At 34.7% G+C, this 26657-nt stretch overlaps 2 protein-coding genes and 1 pseudogene across 2 annotated transcripts; all 3 read left to right on the top strand.

The window, feature by feature from the left end:
• The first annotated feature begins 120 nt into the window (after nt 1-120).
• LOC132187384 (ras-related protein RABC2a) lies at nt 121-6705 on the top strand. Its single transcript, XM_059601679.2, has 6 exons — nt 121-771; nt 1759-1827; nt 2694-2759; nt 4691-4812; nt 5052-5180; nt 6140-6705. Exons 1-6 carry the CDS (start codon nt 630-632, stop codon nt 6248-6250), a joined length of 639 nt encoding a protein of 212 aa, XP_059457662.1. The 5' UTR covers nt 121-629; the 3' UTR covers nt 6251-6705.
• A 2404-nt stretch (nt 6706-9109) lies between these two features.
• On the top strand, nt 9110-17956 carry LOC132188034 (monocopper oxidase-like protein SKS1; annotated as a pseudogene).
• A 3276-nt stretch (nt 17957-21232) lies between these two features.
• LOC148585065 (monocopper oxidase-like protein SKU5) lies at nt 21233-24915 on the top strand. The gene is made up of 7 exons (XM_088517686.1): nt 21233-21370; nt 21475-21493; nt 21594-21957; nt 22707-23072; nt 24431-24509; nt 24657-24742; nt 24852-24915. Exons 1-7 carry the CDS (start codon nt 21233-21235, stop codon nt 24913-24915), a joined length of 1116 nt encoding a protein of 371 aa, XP_088373812.1.
• The last annotated feature ends 1742 nt before the right edge of the window (nt 24916-26657 follow it).

Below are 26657 nucleotides of genomic sequence, written 5' to 3'. Positions count from 1 at the left end.
TTAACTTCTCCTCATCTGTTTATTATTATCTTCCTATAATGTACAGATTTCAATACACTTGAAATCTCCATCTTCTCCATTTAGTGTTACAAAAGTAACTCCCAATAATAATTCACAAAACAGTTTTTTTTTTTTTTTTTCCCAGTAAAACGCCAGCAAAAATTTCATCAGCTGGCAACTGGAGGAGTGTAGGAGAAGTTCCATGTAAAAGAAGCGGTGGGCGGAACTTATTCACTAGGGGACAAAGTATTAAATGCCAAAAAGTCCGGCAAACAAGTGCCTGCAAGAGCGCGTGGAGCTGTAGAATGATCCGAGAATCCGGTCCTAGGAAAGAAGACGTTTGTCCTAAAACCCTTGTATGAATTGCCATTTCGTTTGTTTAACTGCAAAGTCTCACACGTACACTACCGGCCAACCACATCACCAGTATCTCATCCACCCCACGAAATTTCGCATTTTTACCTCTTACCTCTCTGTCTCTGTCTGTGTCTGTGTCTCCCAAAATTGTGTCTTTCAAAGTGCTTTGTTTATGATGAATATGGAGAAAAGAACTGGCATGGCATGGAAGAATTTGTAGAGAACTGAGGAAGAAAGAAGGAGAAAAAAAGTTTTGAGTGGTATAAAGAGTGATGGGGTCTTGTTCAAAAGGAGGGAATAACAGTTATGATTACTCATTCAAGATACTGTTGATTGGTGATTCCGGTGTTGGCAAGAGCAGCCTTCTTCTCAGTTTCATATCTGACTTTGTTCATGATCTGTCTCCCACCATTGGTACCCTCTCTCTCTCATCAACACTTCTTGCATGTTCTGTTTGAAATTCAAAAACCTTGGTTCTAAACTCTAATGATTTATTCAAGTTTTGGTCTTTCCAAATTCTTATTTGTTTCCTTGTTTTTTTTTATGAGGTTTAGCTTGCATAGCTTAGAAGATTTTTGAAGAATTTTTATTGGCAGAGAGATTTTTCTTTTTTTTTCTTTATGGATTCTCTCTGACTATAATTAATTGGGAGACCCATTTGTTGTATGTGGCTTGATATAATGGACGGATTAGAAAGATGGTTTCTTAAATCTGGGGTGGAAAGTAATTTGGGTTATATGTGACACCTGGTTCTCATATATGCATGGTGGTTTTTGGGCATTCATATGGGTACTAGCCATTTGGTTGTAAAGGCGGCTGTGGAAGGAGTCCTAGACATTTATAGATGCATTACGTGTCCTTACAAGTTAGAAGTTAGAACCATTGTTCAGCAGCTTTTCTTATAATATATTTCTCATTTTATTTGACTTTTTGGTCCTATTATGTATTCTGTATCCAGATGTTTGGGTTAAATTGTCAAAATTAGCTTCAGAAACACATTGAGGTTATCAGGGGTCACAATGAACTCCCTCACAGAGTAGATAGGCATGAAGAAGCACAGGAAGAAATTTACAAAAATTTTGGAGAGGACTTTATTAGAATATTAAATGAAGTGGTAAATTCAATCTTTTCTATTAACTTAAGCTTTTAGTGATGCTATTAGAGTGGAGGTTCTGAGTTTGAATCTTACTCTAATTTACCACAATTTCTGTTAAATATTTCACATGTTGGGTCGTATTTATTGAGTATTAGAATATTAATGAAATGATTAAATTCATCATTTCATATCGGCTTAAGCTTTTGGAACAACTAATAATTTAATAGACTTTACAATTAGTATAAAGTAAATTCATTCTCCAGTTCTTCCCACTGAGCTTCGTTATTGTTTTGACCATTTTCCAGGTGTGGATTTTAAGATCAAGCTGCTCACAATTGGTGGCAAAAGATTGAAGCTAACAATTTGGGACACAGGTAACTGCTGGATTATTGGAAATCTTATTTTCAGTATAACTTTCTCTAAGGGATTTTCCCCACATGAATTTGATTAATGATGCTTTTGCAAGTGATAGTTGATAGGAACAAGTAATCACTCTTCCTTCAAGTTAGTCATTTCTTTTGATACATATCTAGAGCTTTTTTATGTTAACCAATCTCTTCATATAAACATTCTTTAGCTCATTGGTTGTTTACCTCATGCAGCATTGATAATTGATGAAAGATAGGAATGTATGACGTTTGAGCAGCTGAAGTTTTGGATTTCAGAGGAAACATTTTTAACCTCTGGATGTTGAAATATTAATGAACTTGTAAAATAGTTGTGGAGATTTGAATATTGTGAAAACGATCAATGGAACTTAAGAAGTGTTGAAGAGAAATTGCATTAAAGAAACCCTTGGAGAATATATTAGACAAATTTATGGGCAAAAAATGCAAACTGATGGCCATCTACACAAAAAACTGTGAATGGCAATGTCCTTTGCTTCCAAGATGTTGTTCATGTATTAAAATAATTTTTCTGACATTGTATTTGCATAAGCAAAGTACTGGAACACAGACTCTGAGTTGCAATGCAATATAGAGTCTAGACATGAATGAAGCATTAAATAAGTGAATTTGCATATATCATTGGCCTGTAATGAAGGCAGTTTTTCATGTTACTGCTGCATATTATGCCTTTTTTCGTGTGTTTGGATGCTGTGAAAGAATAAGATCCTGCAGCTTTTAATATTTCTTTATGTAATACTCTACTACCTTTGGAAAACTATCAATTTTGATTTTGATTTTCTCTTGCTAATTCAGTGCAATTGGTTTGTTAACAATCTGTGTTGTATTTCCAGCTGGACAGGAAAGGTTTGGAACATTAACAAGTTCTTACTACAGAGGTGCTCATGGAATCATCCTTGGTATGCTACTGCAATTGTGAAGACATAGATTTTTATAATTATGTGGATGAAGTGATCATATTGAATTAATTATTAATTATTTCTTCAAGCTTTTATGGTTCAAAATATTTGCTGATCTATTTTAAGTGCTTGATGTTCCAATGAATAATGAGCATATTACTATGTCTATTATTAGGGAACTTGCATTCTGACATTGAAACCACATCCTATTTTGAAAATTCTGATTTAGACCCTAAGTTGTTATTAACCCAATTATCAATCAAATCAATCGTTAAGCAAGTCACCACATATATCAATGCCAAAATCAAATCAAGCACAAAAGAAATTAATACAAGGATTTTGGTAACGAAGTGGAAACCTTTTGAAGAACTCTTCAAGAGTAAAACTACTTCAGGGAACAACTAACCCTAAAGATATCCGCTGTAAAAGACTTGTGTTACAAATTAATCTTACTTACAAAATCTTTGTAACTCCCAAGACTCAATTTGTAACCCCGGAAAATGACCCATTCACGTGGCTCCAGAACCTCTGACCTTCTTTTACAACGTTCACCTTCCTGAACAAACTTTGTTCACTACAACCAAAACTCTGGTGGTGGAAGGTTTTTCTGTGGTTTGTTTGATGAAAAATAAAGAGAGGAATCAATTCTGTTTGGGCTCAAGGGTATTTAGAAACCCCTCTAAGAACAATGAAAAATAGCCTTTGGGTCTTATGAAAGTCATAGGTGGGATAAAACAAAAGTTTTAAAATAATGTTGGCTAACAACCAACTTGCCAAAGGCTGACTCGTTCGAACAAAATTAGTTCTGGTTAAAACGTGAGTTAGGGTTTCATGGATTCACCTCTAATTTCATCTCTTTGGTCGACTGAATTTGACTGAGCCTTCGACTAAATGTCTTGGTTTTTAGTATTGGGACTTCATTCACTGGTTCGGTTGACTGAGCTTCAATTGAATTGTTCCAAACTTCAATTCTTGATTTTTGTTAACAACTCCTTTTGACCTAGTACACATTGAAATTGGAAAATGTTTGTGAAATACAAAGTTGTAGACCTTTGAATCCGCTTTCCAATGCCACTAACCTTCCTTCATCTGATGTCGCAATTGAAAGATATGGCCGTTTTACTATGACTAGGTCTTTGGACAATGTTCATAAATTTGAATTTTTCATGTCTTGGGCCAACTTTTACACCGACTTGATCCTTGACTCAGACACTGAACATTACAATCCAGAAACATGTTTTGACACATGAATTTGCCACCACAAAAATAAAACCTCACATATTTCTTTTTAATCAGGTTTGTAAAGTAAAAATAATGAAATTTGATGAGCTCAACGTCCTTTAATTGTTTATGCTATGAAATCCTGCAACTTACTGTTAATTATGCATGTGTATGTTCTGCTTTCTTTCTTTTGCTTGTTAGGCATTGCGTATTACTCCATGACATTTGGTTCTTGTCATGAAATATAGCAGCTTGTGCCTTTTGGAGATCATCATTTATTATAATTTATCAATTGAATCAAATAAGATAAAAATTTCCTCCAAAATGGGTTAAGTTGCTTTGCACTTTGTTTACTTCTCCTCTACTTTTAGCAATTACAGCTATATTTGAGTTGAGTTGATATTTTCTCTCTTTTTTTTTCTTGTTCTCTGTTGTATTGTCCTGGTCTTTCTTCTTGTTTTCTGTAGTACTGTCCTGGATTTTTGCTGCTGGACTAATTGGTCCCACATCACCCATCTTCTTCTTTCTTCCTGTCATGTTGGTCTTACACTTGGAAGCTACATAAAAATAAGGCACAAAGTTGTTCAACGTATTTTCACGTAGTTGTGTGTTTATCAATTCTAAACGTTTTAAAACTCCATGTCTATGGTATCATGCTCTTGCTATGAAGAATGGAAGTCTAACTGGTCTTTGAACTATTTGAACTTTAGTGTATGACGTGACACGGCGTGAAACCTTTACAAACTTGTCGGATATATGGGCAAAGGAAGTACAGCTCTACTCCACTAATCATGAGTGTATCAAAATTCTTCTGGGGAATAAAGTTGATAGGGTAAGTTGCATGTTTACACTCTGTTTTCCTACTGTGGACAGAGACACAATTACAGATGTGAATGAAATTTTAGTGCCCATAAGCATATTTAATGTCCATTTTTATTTTTATAGTAATCGTTAATCTGTATTTTTAGTACATATTACAAGCTCCATTTTCACATTGTTTCATACCATGGGGTTTTATGCACATTTCATGCAGCTGTGATTTATTGTTCTATTGCATGAAATATATTTCAGGAGAACGAGAGAGCTGTAACGAGAGAAGAGGGATTGGCGCTTGCACAAGAACATAAATATTTGTTTCTTGAATGCAGTGCCAAAACTAAAGAGAATGTTCATCATTGCTTTAAAGATCTCACGTTAAAGGTACACTATTTCAGAAAGGCTTGCATTTCTAATTGTCAACTTGTATAAAAAATGTGTGTCAATAGCTTGTTGGACTCTGCCTCACATGGTAATCTTCCAGTTATTTAGGAGGGCAAAACAATTGCTCACTGTTTTGATTGGTGACCCCCTATTTAATAAGTATTAAGGTTTAGTTGAGTTCAGTTGTTCTAATTAATTGCTTACAACTTGATTATTTGCAACCTTAAACTGTACTCTAATGGTGGTGCTTAAAAATATTATGAATCTTAAACATTATTTTTTCACCAAGAAAATTGCTTTCTGAATTCTAGTGGTCATTAGAAGAAATTCTTTGGTGACAAATGCACCTTAGTTACCTGTCTGCTTCATCTTATAAGTTCCGATCTTTGGATGTGCTCCGCACAATGGTGAATTTGTTGTTGACTCAGAAATCATTTTCAGTTGACCAATATTCTCTGTCCACTTCAAACACCGGAAGGTGGGAAAAATACTTTTTGGAAAACGTTTTATAGAAGCGTAAGCTATTTTCCTCCCTATAGTGGTAAAGTTTCTGTTGATTCGGAAATCATTTTCCATTGACCAATATTTTCCGTCCACACCAAATACTGGAAAATGGAGAATTGTTTTTGCAAAATATTTTGCACTGAAACAAACGCTGTCTTATGACTAGACAATTGATGTTATTAGGTGAATGCCATTAATAGCAGTCGATGTCTAGTGTTATGTTTCTAAATATGTCTACTCTCTGCAGTGTTTAACTGGTTTTATGTCTTGAATAGCTTTAGCATAATCATTATGGAACTTTCATTTAGTGTCGTTAGCTTTATCTTTTTACGATTAATTACTATTGCTATAAAGCAAGCTCGTATTTTATCTTTGTTACCTTATCTTAACTAGTGAATGTAGCATGTTTCATGGATTATATCTACAAAAATTTTAACCAGTTTTATTAGTTACAGATACTTGAGGTTCCAAGTTTATTGGAAAATGGATCCGCAGTAGTGAAAAAGCAAATTTTAAAACAGAAGCAGGTACAACAAACGCCTCGTAATGGTGGTTGCTGCTCTTGATCCGCCACATGATGCAAAAATAGTGGTACAATACCCAAACTAGAATTTTCTGCAACAAAATAGAAGAACTCAAGAAGGGATTGAAATGGCAACCGACCACATCATTCTAGACCCTTTTGCAATCACAAGGCTCAGAAGTTTGATGCTCATCAGCAAGCTCTTTCTAAGCCATTTTCTCACTTCTGTGGTAGTTATGGGAATTTTGGGGATTCTTGTAACATCTTGTAGTTCATGTAAATATATATTTATTTCAGTTTACTTGATGCTGTTTGTGTTAGATTGGCATTGGTTTAATCATAAACTTGTGAAGAAAAAAATGTATCACGAAGGGAATAATGGTTGTATCCAAAACGGTTTATGGTATATATGTTCAGATACGAGATGATGGACACTACTCAATACAGAAAAGGGTTTGTTTTATTTTGAAAGTAAAAGCAGAAGTGCAGAAACTAGTGGGAAACTCATGAAAGAATGTAAATGTGTTGTAGTTTACTTCACTTTGATGCTATTGGGTTGAGCTCTTGTCTTTTTTATTGCATGTAACTATTAAAGTAATGATTAAGTGATTAAATTTACATTTTCTTCTTATCAGCTTATGTTGGAAATAAGTTTGGATGGTACACAAATTCTCATTGATATAAAATAATTACAATATAAAAATTAACAATAAAATAAATAAAACTCAAGAGAAGAAAATATCTCATAAGGTTATAGAATTACAGAACAGCGTTGTCCTTAAAGGTTGATTCGTGCCTTACGGAATGTATAACTCGGTGCGATTGGATCCTTTAACAAGCAACTTCCCAGGGTTAGACTATAGCGTCTACTTTCGCTAAGTACGCATTTTCAATGATGAAAGTTATAGAACAACCCATCGAAATGAACGAGGGACTTGAGAATATTATTTTGTAGAAAAGCTACCAATATAATATATAACTTTATGGCTTGAGACAAATTGTTTGATAATACTATAAGATAATGAAAAACAAAAGAATTTATTTATTTATTAATTTTTTTTTTTTTTTTTTTTTTTTTGTAAACAACGTATATGCACACGTATATATATATGGGTATATGGGATTGAAGTAGTTTTTCTTTTATAGAAGTGAGTTGCTGATTTTTTCAAAGCCCACAATAAAGAAGCTTTAATGACCAAACGGTCAATGCCATAAAACTTGTTAATTTACATTAACATTTAAAACCCTTTTTTCTAAGCAATGGTAAAAACTGTAAAACCAATTAAAGATGATTTCAGTCTTTTCTATACTTTTGGGACAATCGGTAGTTTAACAATAATCTCCTATTTAGATTTAACATAAACAAACAGAAAGAAAAGACAAGTGGTAGGAATTATGAACCTAAGAAAAAGAGAAGTAGCTTGGAAAACAGCTAAGCTCAGATGTATTGTGCATAAAACTGTTTCTGCAGAACATTTATGAAACAATTTTTTTTTGCAAGAAGGCTATTATACCTTCCGCACGAGTAATGACGAGTAATGCTATACATCACTTTTAATCCTTAACGTCTAGGTGGCATAGTCCCTTAAACTAAAAAACATTAGCATTTGGTAGGGGTGGGCAAAAACCCGCACAACCCGCAAACCCAACCCGACCCGTCCCACCCCGCCCCGAACCGTACGGGTTTTGTGTGTATTTTTGCGGGTTCGGGTAGGATTTATCCAATCCGTGCGGGGTGGGGCGGGTATAAGAATTTTTTCCTTACAGGTACCCGCCCCGCCCCAATCCAAACCGCATTAATATAAAAAGTAAAAAACCGTAGGTTAACCTCTCTCTATTTTGCTCGGCCACCTCTCTTCCTCAGTCCCTCTCTTGTTCTCTTGCTCTCTCTTTGTCTCTCTTGCTCTCTCTTTGTCTCTTTCGCTCTCTCATTCTCTTGCTCTCTCTTCGTCTCTCTTGTTCTCTCTCGTTAGTGGCTCTCTCTTCGTCTTTCGTCTGCGCCGCCCTCCACTTCCTTAGACACTGCTGCGCCGCTCCCACCTCCACAGACTACAATCCGGGTATTTTTCTCTCTCTAGACCTCTTTCATGAATGGGATCCATGAGATTTCTTGATAAATTCATTAATATGATGTTGGGTTGTTTGTTCAAACAAATAAATTTTTGTTTCCATTGTTTATAGGTTCTGGTGTTGGGTTGTAGTTGTGTAGGAGGAAAAGAAATCTGCAGAACAAGAGAGACGAAAATGGAGGAGAAAAAACCAGACAAAAATGGAGGAAAAGAACCCAACCCGCACAACCCGCACGACCCGCACAACCCGTAGACGATTTCCTTGCCCCTCAGCACCCGAACCCGCGCGGATGTTGCTCATCATGCTCGGGCGGCGGGTTGGAAATCTCAGAACCCGCAAGGTGCGGGGCGGGTGGGAAAAAGTCTGATCCCCGCCCCGTGCCCAGCCCTAGCATTTGGTTTAGAATTGATTGCAACTCCTTAGGTCAATGAGTTTTCCTCGAATGCTCCATATTCAACTGTAAACAACTGTTTTAGAAAGCAACTATTTACCAATCACCGGCAAAGATAAATAGTGCACCAAATGGACAATCCAGATCATCACAAAATGTGTTAGAAGACTATTGGGATTACACTCCGGCAAAAGTCAAATAGGCCACCTGTGTTTTTTTTTTGGTGGGTGTACAAAACAATGATACAACTGTCTGCCGGCTAGCTTGATTCATTCAAAACTGCATGAAATTAAAACCCCATTGTTAAGTACACCTTATTACTAATGCTTTCTTTTCTTTTCTTTTCTTTTTCTTGTTGTTTTATTTGCTTAGTTTCTTAGGAAGTTCCACCTCTTATATATATATATAAGTTTCATCTCCCTGGTGCTTTCCCCATTAGAAATGGCTTCTACCGTCGACCACTGGAGCCTAATTGCATATGCAACATTGATGGCAATCTTTGTCGCCGGATCCGAAGCCGCCAATATCTTTCTGGAGTGGAATGTTGCCCTCGACAACACCATCAAACCTGTGTTACATGATCAACCTGTATGATCACAACGATCACATTTATTAACAGTTTCTTAATTTGCATTTGAAAAATGTGCTACCATTTTATGTGCTTTTTTGACTTACCACAGGTAATCACCATCAATGGGATGTTCCCAGGACCCCTTATCAATGCCACAACCAACGATTTTGTCCACGTAAACGTCTTCAACAACATGGATGAGCCTCTACTCTTTACCTGGTACATATACTATAAGAACTTACAAATTAGTCATGAGTTCGAATCTTGTCTTTGTGCTTTTCATTTCAATTAAATATTTTACGTGTTGGTGGTGCAGGAACGGAATACAACAAACGTTAAACTCATGGCAAGATGGAGTGTCCGGCACAAATTGTCCTATCCAACCGGGGACGAACTTGTTGGAAATAATTTTGGATGGTGCACAAATTCTCATTGATATAAAATCATTGCAATCTAAAAATTAACAATAAAATAACTAAAATACAAGAGATAAAAAGTAGAGTATGGAAAGATCTCACAATGTGCTATAGAATCACGCAAGAGCGTTGTCCTTAAAGGTTGATTCGTGCCTCCCGGAGTGTATAACTCGGTGCGATCGGATCCTTTGACACGCAACCTCCCAGGATTAGACTATAGCGTCTACCTTCGTTAAGGACGCACTTCCAATAACGAAGACTAGTAGAACAACCCTTTGATCTTCTTAAAAAAAAAACCGCAAAGAGAAAATAGAAATTGAATAGAATAGAATTCTATGCAATTGATCTTCTAAAATAGGACAAAACTCTTTTATAAAGAAAATGAGTTTGCCTTTCTTTCTTTCTTGTTGCAAGCTCACTCTACCATGGGATTGTGGATGTTTTCTTTTCTTTTTATAATGTCCAAATGGTCATAACACCAAAAACGGTAAAACATTTGTTAATAACAAAATGGTCAAACTACAATAAAACTTGTTAAAGACTAACGGTCAAAACGGTAAAAATCAATTAAAACTAATTTTTATTTAATAACTCATAACCAAGTAATAAATACAAACGGTCATAAAAGTTATATCTCATAACCAAGTAATAAACACTAACGGTCATAAAAGTTATATCTTATAACCAAGTAATAAATACAAACGGTTATAAATCAAAATGATTAAAGATGATTTTTATTTCTCATAAAAACCTTTAAGAAGATATTATCAAATGATAAAACATTTCCAAATGACTTAAAATGAATGTTTGTAACAAATATTACAACAATCCCCCACATGTTACAAACATTAGAATAAAAGGAGATTGAAAGCATGCATCGATGTGGTACTCGAAAGTTTTAACCGCACCTAGGATAAATAAGTAGGAACTTAATGAATCGTGGTAGAGTTAAACTCTTTTAACCAAATCCACAAGTTAAACAAACTTATCATCCACATAACTTTCTCCAAAAACAAAAAATTAAATCAAATCAAATAAACAAAAAGTCAAATCAAATCAAATAAAGAAAATTGGGTTGTTCTATAGCGGGTTGGCGCCTTATACAGGCCATGCGCCTCTGGGCTTCATGAGTGCTCTAGAGACTTGCCAAAGTCTCATAGGAGGCGGCACCACCTCCACACTCACATAGGTGGTGTCCATCAAGAATGTGTGCAGAGAACATCTCATCCCAACAAGTAGGGACTATGGACCCATTAAGAGTTTTAAACTCATCCTTACTCATTCTGCATCTTTTGTTATTACACCATAAAATGGCTTTCATGAGCGCTCTAGAGACCTACCCAAGTCTCATAGGAGATAGCACCTCCACACTCATATAGGTGGTATCCATCAAGAGTGTGTGCAGGGAACACCCCATCCCAACAGGTAGGGACTATGGATCCATTAAGAGCTTTAAGCTCATCCTTAATCACTCTGCATCTTGTACTGTCTTACACCATAGGGATGGACTCATAACTAATCTTTTCAACAAGATAGTTAATAAACATAAATTGACAGTACCATACCTCATTTCACTTGTGACTTCGTTTCCCATTAAACCTCATTCATGGGATCTCCAATCACAGAGGTTGGGTATCAATCATAGTGTCATGATTTGGGTATCAGTCCTATCCCCCTCGATGCTTCTCTCACTAGCCTTCTTGCTAGTGGCTTGGTCAAAGAATTTGTAGAATTCTTTTATGACCTCACAAAGTCCATGGACATATACCGGTCTCAATAAGCTGCCTCACAATATTGTGCACTTTCTTATTATAAATTATTTGCTCGAGCTTTGGCAGCCTGAAAATCACAATAAACACATAGGTGGAACTGTGTTAGCTTATAAAGACAAATAAATTAACCAATAGGTTCTTAGCCATTCATCTTCAGTTCCTGCCTTCTCCAAGGCAATTAACTCTGACTCCATAGTAAACATTGCTAAGCAATTCTTTTTTAAGGACTTCCAAGAGATAACTCCTTTAGCCAGAGTAAACACATAGCCACTAGTAGGCTTTGCTTATCTGAATCAAAAATCCAGTTAGCATCACAATATCCTTTCAATATAACAGGATAATCACAACATGACAAACCAAAATTAATTGTGCCTTTAAAGTTTCTCAACAATTTAGAGATAGCATCTCAATGCTCAATACCATGATTATGAGTATATCTACTCAATCTACTAACAATATATGTAATATATATCAAGGCATATACAGTTTGTCAAAACATCAAGCTATTAATGATTTGTGCATATTTTTCTTGCAAAACACAATCACCGTGATTCTTAACCAAATATATTTTTGAATCATATGGTGTAAACATAGGCGGATAATCAAAGTGCTCATATCTTTTAAACATCTTTCGAGCATAATATATCTGAGATAAAATAAGGTAATAATTATCTCTAATAACCTTAATGTCCAACATGACATTCGCTTTACCTATGTCTTACATATCAAAATTAGATGCAAGAAATCTTTTAAGTTCATGCACAACATCAATGTTAGTTCACAAAATAAGCAAGTCATGAATATAAACAAATAATGACACATTCATTATTGTAAAACTTGTTATGCATTTACTTGCATCATTAATCAAATATAAATTAAACAATATCACCTTGTCAAACGCCATTGTTTAGGAGCTTGCTTTAATCCATACAAGGATTTCACCAGTTTGTACACTTTATATTCTTGACCGGGGATTACTAGCCCCTCGGGTTGCTCCATATAAATCTCTTCATCATTTAGAAAAATAACTTTGACATCCATTTGATGTACAACAAGTTTATAAATATAAACAATGGCAAATAACATTCCAATAGATGCAATTTTAGTAACTGAAAAATAAGTATCAATTAATCAACATTTTGCATTTACTTGTAGCTTTTAGCTACCAAGTCTACCATGTACTTATCTATTGTATCATCCGGTTTAAGCTTCTTCTTAAACACCTATATATAACAAATTGATTTACTCTTAGAAGGTAACTCAACGAGTTCCAAAGCATGGTTAGACATAATTTATTCAAATTCGTTATTTATAGCTTCTAACCAAAAAAAATGCATCAAAAAGAGATTTAATTGCTTCATCATAACATATTGAATAATTATCAACAATATAAGCAATAAAATCATTACCGAGATTCCTTCCGTTCTAGCCCGCTTGCTTTTTTCTCAATTCTTATACATCACCAATAATTTATTAGAAGCAACAGAAAATTTATGAAAGAATTTTTCCTTATTTTTCAAAGGAAACACGTGCTCAAAGAAAATAGCATTTTTAGATTCAATAATAGCATTGCAATCTAAAATATCACTCTTGATAGTAAGGAATCTATAGCATGAACTATTACATGTAAAACCAGTAAAATCACAATCATAGGTTTTAAAACCAAGTTTCCTCATTTTAGGTTTGGGTAACATAACATTTGTTAAATACCCCCACACTTCGAGGTATTCCAAACAATACTTATGAATGTGACAAACAAAATAATGGCTTCCCCCCACAGTTTGGTGAATAACCCAAAACTGACAATTATAGAATTCATCATTTATTCCAATATTCTAATTTCTTTTCATCCCCTTGATGTAGCCAAGATTTACATGTATAAATCTATCATGCTAAATATTAATGGAATAAACCAAATATTCACAAGAAAATAAATTTTCATTAATAGCTCACAAGTGCTTTAAGAAATGACTTCTATGAGCTCATCTTTCTCTAGGTATGATGTGTCACTTCCTCTTCTTTATTTTCTGTCAATTGACAGTTCTAAAGCTGTTTTTTTTTTTAAAAAAAATATTAATCATCACTTGTGATTTTTTAACATGATCCTTATATATTATATATATAGGGATTGCATATTTCAAGTTCTATTTAGATTTTAAAAATAAAATCTTTTTAACTAAAGCCGCAATAAATATGCAAGGTATCATGCTCAACCATATAATAATCAACTATTATTGGCTCATTGTCATAAATACGAGATTGGTATCAATTTAATGATATGATAAATTTATCATATATCAAATGAGCATCAATATAAAGGAACACCAATAATCACATATATTTTATTCTGAACCATCATGTCAGGAAAATTAAAAAACTGAATGATATAGATGAGGAATTACCAAATAACTTAATGTATTTATGCTAATCTAGCATGCCATTGCTAATAAAAATGCTAGATGCTATTTCAATTTTGAAATAGAGTAATAACCAGAGGTTCATCACTTATCAGATTACAATATTCATATAATATAAATTTTAATTCAATCAAGTAGTACCTTCATCACTTGATTTTTTTCTTTTAATAAATGAAATTGTATATCGTGTCTTGAAAAATATAAATCAAGATCTATGAATCATAATTTAAGAACTCACAGTGGAGCCAACGATTTTACTCAATATCCTCCAAAATAGATTGTCGCCACTACACACCAACTAGGTGTTGTGAAAACCGATCGACTCAATACCCGCACCACATTTTTTCCTCTTACAATGTGCTTACCTGCAAAAATCTTTAGCAAAGTTGTATTCTCTGCACACATTTAGCAATGCCTATGTATTTTTCTCCATCACACCATGAGAAACTACTCATTGTTATTATTATTAATCTACATGGATGTTTTCCAGCCAAGCTTAGCACAACATAACAAAGAAAATGCTAAGTTCTACAAATCCATAAAAAGGCTTAACTCTATTTATTGTAAGAATAGTAACCCAACAATAAAAGATTATTTGACAAACAAATTAAATTAACATAAATTTGAGTTCAAATAATCAAAAACTCTTTCAATTAAAATATTTTCACTTTCAATACCTACACATGAGATTAAGCTCTTTTTCTGATAAACAAATCAATTATCGGAATTTTTCACAACAAAATCTTTCCACCCAAGAATTGATTTCATCATTCTCGTATGCGAATTGTATACCACAAACTTTTATAGTATTTGACTTCTCATAAATTTAAATACTATTGTTATGATACTAATCAAAATATTTGTGCAACCATCATAATCAACCTTTAAGATTGTTGGAAATAATTTTGGATGGTGCACAAATTCTCATTGATATAAAATCATTGCAATCTAAAAATTAACAATAAAATAACTAAAATACAAGAGATAAAAAGTAGAGTATGGAAAGATCTCACAATGTGCTATAGAATCACGCAAGAGCGTTGTCCTTAAAGGTTGATTCGTGCCTCCCGGAGTGTATAACTCGGTGCGATCGGATCCTTTGACACGCAACTTCCCAGGATTAGACTATAGCGTCTACCTTCGTTAAGGACGCACTTCCAATAACGAAGACTAGTAGAACAACCCTTTGATCTTCTTAAAAAAAAACCGCAAAGAGAAAATAGAAATTGAATAGAATAGAATTCTATGCAATTGATCTTCTAAAATAGGACAAAACTCTTTTATAAAGAAAATGAGTTTGCCTTTCTTTCTTTCTTGTTGCAAGCTCACTCTACCATGGGATTGTGGATGTTTTCTTTTCTTTTTATAATGTCCAAATGGTCATAACACCAAAAACGGTAAAACATTTGTTAATAACAAAATGGTCAAACTACAATAAAACTTGTTAAAGACTAACGGTCAAAACGGTAAAAATCAATTAAAACTAATTTTTATTTAATAACTCATAACCAAGTAATAAATACAAACGGTCATAAAAGTTATATCTCATAACCAAGTAATAAACACTAACGGTCATAAAAGTTATATCTTATAACCAAGTAATAAATACAAACGGTTATAAATCAAAATGGTTAAAGATGATTTTTATTTCTCATAAAAACCTTTAAGAAGATATTATCAAATGATAAAACATTTTCAAATGACTTAAAATGAATGTTTGTAACAAATATTACAACAGAACTGGACTAACGTGTTCCAAACCAAGGACCAGATTGGCAGTTTTTTCTACTTCCCCTCCATCAACTTCCAGAAGGCCGCCGGAGGGTTTGGACCCATCCGTGTCAACAATCGTAATGTCATCGCCGTTCCCTTCCCCAAGCCTGAAGCTGAATTCGATCTTCTAATTGGTGATTGGTACTATGACAACTACAAGGTGACTGATTTTAAAATACATGAAAAAAATAATAATAATTTTTTGGTCAAGTTTCTTTAAATGCTAACTTTTTTTTTTTTTTTTGAACATAAAATTTTGGTAGATTATTAAGTCAAGGATACACTCCAAGGCAGTAGCATTTGATGGTATCCCCGACATCATGTTGATGAATGGCAAAGCCCCTTATGGGCATCAGCCGTTAACCGCCTATGAATCTTTCAATGTTACTAAAGGTATGTGGGTATTTTGGTATGGAGAATATTTGGGGTATTTAGAATAAACTGGTATGATACTTCACTTATGTTAGTTACAATCAAATGGTAAGTGACACGTGGACTTATACACGTTAAGTAACAGTCCACGTGACACGAATTAGGATCTTCTCAAGTTCATTTGAACACGAGAATATCCAATTAGTTATATTAGATGAGTATTTTTGTCATTCAAAAAGTAAAAAGACAAAAATACTCCTAAAATATAACTAACTGAATATTCACCAGCTCCACGTGACACAGTCATGTTAATTATAATTGAATTTAATTATTTAGTAGATGTGGTAATAAATGTCACGTAAATTAACTATTGTGTCCATGGTGCATTAAAAAGTATGCATTGAGTTTTAATTGTATGTGATGCAGGGAAGACGTACAGGTTCAGGGTATCAAATGTGGGGAATGCGATGAGTTTCAATTTCAGAATACAAAACCATAAAATAGTGTTGGTTGAAATAGAAGGGTCTTACACCAATCAGATCACATTGGATTCCCTGGACGTGCATGTTGGCCAGTCATACTCTATTCTCGTCACAGCCGATCAAAACAATGTGGATTATTACATTGTGGAAGCTCCTAAACTGATCAACTCTGATGATTTTAAAAGCCTTGTGGGTGTTGGGGTGCTACACTACTCCAATTCCAATACACAAGTTAATAGGCCTTTGCCCAGTGTGCCTGACCCAAATGATCTGGATTTTTCACTTGATCAAACGAAATCCACTAGGTAAAATGACGTTTTCACCTGCCTTGCTAAAACATACAAATTGAGATCTCTAACAATTGGAAAATTATACGCAGAATTCCATTTTTGTCCACTCAATCCTATTTTGCAATTATAACTTTTCGAATAATATTATTTTTCACATCGATTTATCATACTCATGTCGCCCGGCTGACATGACGTATTTTAAGTGACTTACACCATTTAAACCACACCATATTAGTTAATACGACATGAGTCATTTTTTAACCATACTTATAGCCAATCAATAGCATGATAAGGGGGCGGCGATCAACCATCCACTATCCTCTGAATTCTATTTTGCAATCATAACTTTTTGAATGATACTATTCTTCACATCAATTTATTATACTCATGTCACACCGATTGATATGACGTGTTTTAAATGACTAACCATTACCTAACATTTAATGCGTAGGTGGAACTTGACCGCAGGAGCTGCAAGGCCCAACCCACAAGGAACCTTCAATGTAACAAATATGACCCTATCTCAAACCTTCAATCTCCAAGGCTTAAAGGCTGACACTGTTAATGGCGTACCACAATCACGTTATGTTATCAACAATGTGTCTTATTACACTCCGGACACCCCACTCAAACTTGCCGATCAGTTTGTGAATGGGACTAATGTGTACAAACTCGATCAATTTCCGACCAATACTGTCAATGCCACCGCCGCATATGGAGTGTCCGTTGTCACTAGGAATCACAAGGGGTGGATACAGCTTGTTCTTAAAAACAGTTTGGATGTCATGGATTCTTGGCATTTCGATGGTTTCGGCTTTCATGTTGTCGGGTAAGTATATGTCCAACATATCATATACCTGGGTTGACGTGACAGTGTTGTAATGTTATTTTGAAATGATTTTATTTCATCAACAATCATAAATGTTTGTTTAGGTTTGGGAAGGGAGAATGGAGCCCAGGGTTGCAGAGCACTTACAACCTGGTAGATCCTGTGGACCGATCCACTGTACAAGTGCACCCAGGAGGATGGACGGCGGTGTATGCATTCCTTGATAACCCATGAATGTGGAACCTCAGGTCACAGCTCACCAAACATTGGTACTTGGGTCAAGAACTCTACATCAGAGTTCATGTTAATGATCCTAATCTTGCCAAAGAGTGCCCGCCACTTGGCAACCTCCTTCTCTGTGGTTAGTGATTTAACACTAGCTATCTTACCTGGCAATTCACTAGTTTTTGTTTGAAAGACAAAAAGTTTTTGACTTTTATTGACTATTTCAGGTATATTTGATGAATCTCATCCTCCAGCTGGTGCACCATCTCCATCTCCTGCTCTGTGGACATAACACTGACTACTATTAGGACCATTCTTTTTAGAGAAATTATTGGTGTCAATATTTTTTCTACATTTTTCTCATCTCATCTTACAAATTAATCATTAGATTTGTAAACTTATGTGGATTCCGCATAAGTCAATGGTGAACTCCACAAATCTAATAGTTGATCTATTGAATTTATAGGAAGTTATGAGGAAAATATAGGCAAATTATTAACATCAATCATTTCTTTTCTTCTTATCCGTCTTGATGCAATAACGGCTACGCAAAACCATTGTATTCCCTCATTTTGTCTTGTACTAATGTCGCAATTGCATGTCACCCTAAGTTTACTCTATAATAATAATATTATTATTATTTTTAGTTTTATTATTTAGAAAGTGTTCTACACTGGATCATGAACGAGCAATGAGAATACCATGCATGCTTCCTTTACTTCTTTTCTGAACTAAATTATACCTACCAATATAGTTATCATTTATTAATGTGGATTTTCTAGAAGAATATGGCAAGAGTTGCTTCAATTGAGCTAATTGAAATACATTATTATAAGTTACTAGAGTTGGGAATTCTAATTATCATTCCAATTAGGTTGGACCTTTATCCAAACACAAACAAATTGGTGTGCAATAATATGCAGAGCATTAGAGCAGCTAGACTTCTTCATCTCGATCGTTTTAATTGATGAACAAATAAGAAAACATGAATGATTTGCAGAAATTGTCTACCAATAATGTCCTAGAGGACTAAACATTAGAATCTCGTTTCAATTAAAGATTTTGCATTAAAAAACATAAGTGCTTGCTTAATTAAGATGAGTCGAAGCTTTAACTATTTTCTAATCAATATACGACATTAAATCAACGTGTCATTTGCTTCACGAAATTTAATATTCTCCCTACATCTATATTTATGAGAATGTAATGTTTGAAAACATCATTTTATTTATTTTTTTTGACGCTATAAACAGTGGCGGAGCTAGACAATTAATATTGGGGGTGTCGCTAAAATATTTTGAGGGTGCCAAGTGGTAACTCGCATAAGTAGGAGATAATTTTTTTTTTTTTTGGGGGGGGGGGGGGGGGGGGGGGGTGTGCCGTGTGGAACCTGGGTAGGAAAATAGCAATTTTTTTTTTTTTTTTTTAAAGCACAGTACCCCCAAAGCCTCAAGTGGCTCAGATAATGGCTGTAGAGGCATTACAGCTTTTATTACAAGTTGCTCGCGTTACAATTCATATCACACTTATTGAATTAGTTATTAAAATGTGGATAGCCATCCAACAGTCCAATTGATACTTAATTACAATGTTTACAAATTGATGCCGTAGTCTACGTGATACTTACCACTAAAGTTGGTAATTGTTGACACGAAATATACAGATTAGAGTTGAAGAGTTTGACTCATTTAAATAAAGGGTTAAATACCTCAAACCCCCCCTAGGGTTTACTAACTTTATTTTTTCCCCCCTGGGGTTTCATTTTTATCACAGGACCCCCCCTGTGGTTTTGATAAAGGACTAATTTAGTCCATCCGTTAGTTGACCGTTAAGACTGACACGTGGATCAATCAGATGTTGACACGTGGCATCTATTTAATTTTTTTAAAAATTAAAAAAAAAAAGTATTATTTTTTTTTTTAAAAAAAAGAAAAAAATAAAAGGAAAAAACTGGGGGTGGCCATCCGGCCAGATGGGGGTGGTTATTCAATACAAACGTTACTTGAGCATTATCTTGTAATTAAGTTAAAAAAGGCTGTCGGATAAGGTTGCCTTCTTAATATGCTCAATGTGTCATATATTCCATGTGAGGTTCCATAATTCATTCACTGCCCCTTGTTACCCATGCATTATTTCCGACAAAAGAAGATGCGTTGTGCCGCCAAGCCCGCCATGTTTTCAGTGTTTGTATGATAAATCTGTGGATCAGTCGATGAATATGATATGACATACAAATAGGTCATGAGGATTCTTGTTTCTAGAAGGAAATTTTTGGATTTCTCTACAGTTCAATGCATGCTGCATGCTGCCCTCTCGTTAAATTTTCCTTCTAGAATCAAGAATCCTTGTGTCGTGGCATATTTATACGTCACATTCATGTCAACAGATTTGTCATACACACACTGAAAAATCTAGCCAAGGCTTGTCATCATCATCATCGGCCACTCCCAGTTTTTTCCTCTCTTTTTTTTTTAAATACATTTTTTTTTTTAATTTTAAAAAAAAATTAAATAGGTGTCACGTGTCAACATCTGATTGGTCCACGTGTCAGTCTTAACGGTCAACTAACGGATGGACTAAATTGGTCCTTTATCAAACCCCAGGGGGGTCTTGTGATAAAAATGAAACCTTAGGGGGAAAAAAATAAAGTTGGTAATCCCTAGGGGGGTTTGAGGTATTTAACCCTTAAATAAATGGGTTAGGTTGTGATTGACTTGTATAGTTTTATACACAAGCCTCAACACGATTTGAGCTCGACATGCGACATTTATGGTTGACAATTTTTGACACAACTCGTGAATCCGACACAAATCGAACATAAAATTAGCAGGTTAAGATTTAGGGATTTGACTTCTTTAATTTAATGGGTTGGTTTATGCTTGAGTTATAGTTTTGTACCCATGTTTCTACACAACTCAAACCTGATAAGCGAACACGAATTGACACCTGTACTTATCACGTTAGCTACTGAAATGTGGATTGCCACGTTACACTCATTTCCATAAAATGTAGACTACCATGTTAGATCGTAAAAAGATTGTAATAAAAGTTGTAGTAGTACTCTAGGATTGAGATCCTCTACTATTAGGCTACTTGAATAACATAAAAATTATGGTAGGCCACAAGAACCAAAAGATGATTAATTTGAAACTTAATTATTCCAAAATTTCCCATTGGTTCTTTGATTCATACAAAGTAGAGTTCTTTCTTTTCATTTTTGTATATATATGCTTGGCTCTTTGTGCTCCCTCATAGCTTCTCCACTTTCTTATTTATTTATTTATTTTAATAAATTTCTTCATCAAAACCAACTTGGAAAGCTATGGCTATTTGAACAACCAGACTCCTAAATGTGAAGGGCCGAGGGAAGAAATAAGAAAATCACAGGGAAAAAAAAAAAAAAAGCCCATGCATGCAATGGCGTGGGGTAGTGAGTATTGTTCATGGCTAATCATGTGCGCAACTCTTGTTTGGGTAACCTCTGGTGCTGATATTTTTCTGGAATGGCATGTCCAAATTGACAACACAATCAAGCCAGTATCTACCGCCCAACCGGTATAAACTAATTATCTTTCTCCACATGCACACCCATGGGAAAGAGGCCAGAGCTAAAATTGTTAATTGCCATCTGAATTTTTGTGTTTCAAACATATATACAGATTATCACCACTCGAGCCGGTGATCCAATGGAGTTTACAATCATAAGTTGCCTATTATAGTTCAATAAGACAACCTTATTACACGTGACCTTAAATTGTGTTGACAAAATGGAATACAGGAAAGAGTTACAGGTTGAGGATATCGAATGTGGGTGTGGCGTGGAGCTTCAATTTCAGAATTCAAAATCATCGAATGATGTTGGTTGAAACAGAAGGATCTTACACCAATCAGATAAGGTTGGATTCTCTTGATGTGCATGTTGGGCAGTCGTACTCTGTTCTTGTCACAGCCGATCAAAGCACGGCAGATTATTTCATGTTGGCAACTCCTAAAATGTATAATAATTCCATTGAGTTGAGCGGGCTTGTGGGCGTTGGTGTGCTACACTATGATAACTCCACCACACTTCCTAGTGGGCCTCTTCCAATTGGGCCTGACCCATTCGATATGGAATTCTCCATCAGTCAAGTTAAATCCATTAGGTAACATTTTTACTACTCTTATTATATTACATAACATTGAGAAAAAAGTAAATCATTAGGGATATTATAATTTTTATTCAAATGGTTATGGGGTACATAAGGGGTGGCCAAATTACTTTATGAACATCCCCAAATGGCCAAAAAAAAAAAAAAGTGGCCAAACCATCATCTGAATACCCCTAAATGAAAAAAAAAAAGAAAAAAAAAAAGAGAGTGGCCAAACTATCATCTAAACACCTTCAATGACCATTTTGGGGTGATCAAACTATACCCATGGCCTTGGGATGGTTTAGCCAAAATGGGTGGCCGAGCTACCCTCTTCCACCTTTTTTTTTTTTTTTTAGTTTTAAATTTTATTTGTTTGTAGTCATTTTTGTCTTTGTGCGGGACAAAATTGGTACATTGGTAGTTTGGGAGGGGGGAGGGGGAGGGAGGGAGGGGAGGGGAGGAGGGGTTGGTTATTGATGCAATCTTTAGCTTTGGGGGACATTACAAATTAGGTCTTAATTTTTGATGAAGGCATGTGTACTTTTTCTCAATTGAATTGTTTAGTGGGTGGTGTAATAATTAGTATTACGTGAATTATCAAATCAATTTGCAAGGAACTTGTAAAAATTTTAGTAAATAACATTTCCATTAATGAATTGATTAAGATTCAAATAGATATGATTTTATTTAAGAAATCATATCAGTATTCTCTACTAAGCTTTTTACAAGGCCATTCTTTTATGCTTTTTTTGGTTGTGAAGATGGAACATGACCACTGGCACCGCAAGGCCAAACCCACAAGGAACCTTCAACGTAACGAACGTGACACTATCACAAACCTTCATTCTTCGGGCATCAACAACCGAGATTGATGGTGCACCTCGCTACACCGTCAACAATGTGTCCTACCTGACGCCGGACAGTCCACTGAAATTGGCAGACGACTTCCTCAATGGGTCCGGAGTTTACGTGGTTGATGCATTTTCAACTAATTCTACCAACATTGAGTCCATGGAAGTTTTTGTTGCAAGTGGAAACCACAAAGGATGGATAGAATTGGTGTTTAAGAGTGATCTAGAGGTTATGGATGCTTGGCACCTCGATGGTTTCGGCTTTTATCTTGTCAGGTATGCTTCTTAATTTTCCCCTAACTAAATGGTCCTTTACAGACCATGCATGCACGACACACTCCAAGAAATTTGGTACCAAACTTTCAATGATGATGTGTAATTAGTTAGGGATCGATGACACTAAAGTTGTTGTTGATAACTTTTCTTAACAAAGCAACTGCAATCACTTTTAGAAGCCTAGTGACATGAACAAACATGCCTTGGGTTCAATAGGATAGAAACCAGGCAGGGAAGGAGGAATAGGGGGGGTCGGTATGGGCCATGGCCCCCCAACACGAGGAAATTTTTTTAAGGGTTAAATACATTTCAGTCCCCTGTGGTTTAACAACTTTATTTTTTGCCCCATCGGTGTCAATTCGTATCACAAATGGTACCTGGTTAATGGAAAAAAATAGAAATGGTACTTCCATTTAAATTCCGTCCAAAATTTGTCGGAAAGCCACGTCAGTACTATTAAAAAATTAAAACGTGCCCCTATATTAATTAAAAATACAAAATTAAAATTTTAAAATTAAAAGTATTAAAAAAAAAAAAAAAAAAAAAAAAAAAAAAAAAAAAAAAACTATGGAAAGGGGTGGCTCTTTGGACAACATGGGGTGGTTGGAGCCACCCCCAAAACAAAACCTAGCAAATCAAAAAGCACCAAACAAACAAGCCCAACTATTTATATATCCCCAAGATAACATCAAACAGAGAGAGATAGAGCAAGTGAAAGAGAAAGAGAAACACAGCAGCACACAGAGCTTGATCGCCTCTCAAATGCCTTCCCTCTGTTTCCTTCACCTCCAATTCAAATAAACTCTCTCTCTCTCTTTCTGTGTTCTCAAAAAAATTATAAGGTAATGTTTTTTTTTTGGCTTATTGACCTCTACCTACTAAATTTTTTGGCCCTTGACCCATACTCATACCAATCTCAGCCTTCGTTGGCAAGGTTGTACCTAGGTTGTTTGGCAACCCCAAACTTTTTTAAAACGCTTACAACTCTGACCTTACCAAATATATATATAGTTTCTAACCACCTATATGACTTATGAATTAACATGAAATTAAATTTAAGACTTATGTTTTTCTTTTACGTAAACACACAGTGTGGGTACACACATATAGAGAAACAATATGCCTCTATATACTAACGGAAAACGCTATTTTTTCATCTCCCATCCATTGTTTTTAATAAAAAAATTCACCATTGGATCCGTATGACGCATGAACCTAATGATGAATTTGGAAAAAATAAATGGATGAGAAATGGAAGAATAATATATCTCTAAATGTGCTCACATTGATTTGAATGACTAGTTCACGCCATAATTGATGCTTTGTTTGATGCGATTTGTTGATTTGATTATCTTTAGCATTGGTGAAGGGGAATGGTCGCCTAAATCGCGCTCTACTTACAACCTTTTCGACCCTGTTGTTCGTTCAACTGTTCAGGTCCTCTCTCTCTACTCTGGTTGTTGTACCTTGTTACCTTTTTATTATTATTATTTTTTTCTCCTGCAGGCGATCGTAGAGTTTGTTAATGGGATCTCCTTTTAACTCCATTGGATTAATCTAATCTGGATGCATACATATGTTTAGGTGTACCCTGGAAGATGGAGTGCAGTTTATGCATATCGTGATAACCCTGGGATGTATAACTTGAGATCACAGCTCCTGAAAAATTGGTAAAAAAAAAAAAAAAAAAAAAAAAAAATTGGGGTTGTAATTAACTAATTAATAGTATTTCTCTTCATTTTCACTAATTTCAATCTTTCGTCTCTTGCTTGTTGGTAGGTTTCAAAAGGTCATGATTTTCATTCTTGCACTTGTCTACATTAATCAGCAGCAGGAGTCTTAATGAATTATGGCACAATAACTTTTGCAAGTTTCCTTCGAAATAATTCTTGTACTTCTATCTACAATCAAGTGAGTCTATGGGGTCTCCAAGGGGTAGTTCAATCGGTTGGGGACCACGCCTTATGAAGCGGAGATCACTAGTTCGAATCTCCCTCCCGCATCTTGTGTGGACATGTCAAAAAAAAGAAGAAGTGAGTCTATGGGCAATTTATAGATGAAAGCCAATATATATATATATATATATATATATATATATATATATATATATATATCCCCAAACTCGACAATGTAAGGAATAATAAGGTAATTAGCCAATATTCCAAAAGTATTATTGCAAAAGGAATGTCGTCTATTAGAAAATATTATTTGTACATTATTTCTTGTGCACACCACTTGCATTGTACTGTAAGTTTGAATTAAAATTAACGTAAAGTTTACGCACTCCTCAAATTACCACTTAGGTGACAATATCACTCAAATTACCAAAATTTGTCAATGTTCTCCAATAACAAAAATACCCTTAAAATAAAAAAAAAATAAAAAATTTCAAAAAAAAAAAACTAAAAATAATTAAAATAAAAAACTAGGGTATGAAATTTAAAATTTTTCATTTTGTTTCTTAAATAAAAAATAATAATTTTTTCTTTTGTTTTTCAAATTTATTGTTATCTTATTGAAAATATATATATGGTCATTTTTTATCTTTTTGCTGGTCTTGGAGGATATTGTCAATTTTTTGGTAGTTTAGGAGAGACATTGCCACGATTGAAAGTTTGAAGAACATTGTCAATTAGGTAGTAATTTGAAAGCTAACTAATATTTTAATTGAATGAGATATTAATTAGGATGCAAAAGAGAAATGTGGAAAAAAAGTGCACGCTAATTAAGATTAGGGGAATCACGTTAAGATCCGCGTACTTTTGGCAATTTTAACTTAAAAACCTTCGTTCTTATTTAAATTGACTTTGGGCTCATTCTAAAATCAAGACCATTGTCAACATTTCCATTAAATAGAGATAACATGTACGACTGTGAAAATATAATCACGCCCCTTCGATAAAAGAAATAAAGAATTAAACAAAAAAAGTGGTTGAGCTAGTGACATAGCTTAATCACCCAACTCATGACTTATCGGGGTCGCTACGAGCCACCTGCTCTGTTAGGGGAGGCCGCGAGCCATCCCTTTATTGGGAGTGGCTCCACTCATTATAACTGAAGTGGACATGAGTCATCCTTCTGTCAAGGGGCGGCTATGAGCCATGCACCCCCAGTGATCAACGTGGTTGTGTTTGGTCACCCAACCCAACCAGTTTTCTATTTTTTGTTTTTTTTTAAAAAATATAACGTTTTTGTTTGCCTAGACCATTAATTTGAGAGAAATACTTCTTTATATTCTGGTGTTTATTTCGCGTTGTCTTAAAATAATTTTGTTGGAAATAGAATTGTAAAATAGTTGTAGAAAATAATTTTGAAAAACTTTCCACTAGTGGCTGGCTTTGTATGGATTCCAGGGCTGGCTCAATATTTTTTGGGGCCTTAGGCGAAATTTTTAAATGGGGCCCTATTATTATTATTATATTTAAATATTAATTAAATAATATTTATTTTAATATTATTATTATATTTAGAGTTCTCATCTTTAGGGTTCTCATTTTTATTAATACTTACAAAAATAAACACAATAATAAAAAAAATCATTTTTTTTTTTTTTTCCTGAATCAATCCAAAAACCGCACCAAATCT

Source organism: Corylus avellana, chromosome 6 (genome assembly GCF_965113065.1).
Source record: "Corylus avellana chromosome 6, dhCorAvel1.hap1.2, whole genome shotgun sequence".
In the NCBI taxonomy this organism is placed as follows: Eukaryota; Viridiplantae; Streptophyta; class Magnoliopsida; order Fagales; family Betulaceae; genus Corylus; species Corylus avellana.
This window is presented reverse-complemented; position numbering and strand designations above follow the sequence as displayed.

What these genes read in the sequence shown, in the direction of transcription:
- LOC148585065 (XM_088517686.1), top strand. Translation starts at nt 21,233, where the DNA reads ATGGCGTGGGGTAGTGAGTATTGTTCATGGCTAATCATGTGCGCAACT. An exon ending in TTCGGCTTTTATCTTGTCAG is followed by an intron (nt 23,073 to 24,430) that starts GTATGCTTCTTA and finishes GATTATCTTTAG; the next exon opens with CATTGGTGAAGGGGAATGGT. An exon ending in TTGTTCGTTCAACTGTTCAG is followed by an intron (nt 24,510 to 24,656) that starts GTCCTCTCTCTC and finishes ACATATGTTTAG; the next exon opens with GTGTACCCTGGAAGATGGAG.
- LOC132187384 (XM_059601679.2), top strand. Translation starts at nt 630, where the DNA reads ATGGGGTCTTGTTCAAAAGGAGGGAATAACAGTTATGATTACTCATTC. An exon ending in TGATCTGTCTCCCACCATTG is followed by an intron (nt 772 to 1,758) that starts GTACCCTCTCTC and finishes ACCATTTTCCAG; the next exon opens with GTGTGGATTTTAAGATCAAG. An exon ending in TTAAAGATCTCACGTTAAAG is followed by an intron (nt 5,181 to 6,139) that starts GTACACTATTTC and finishes TATTAGTTACAG; the next exon opens with ATACTTGAGGTTCCAAGTTT.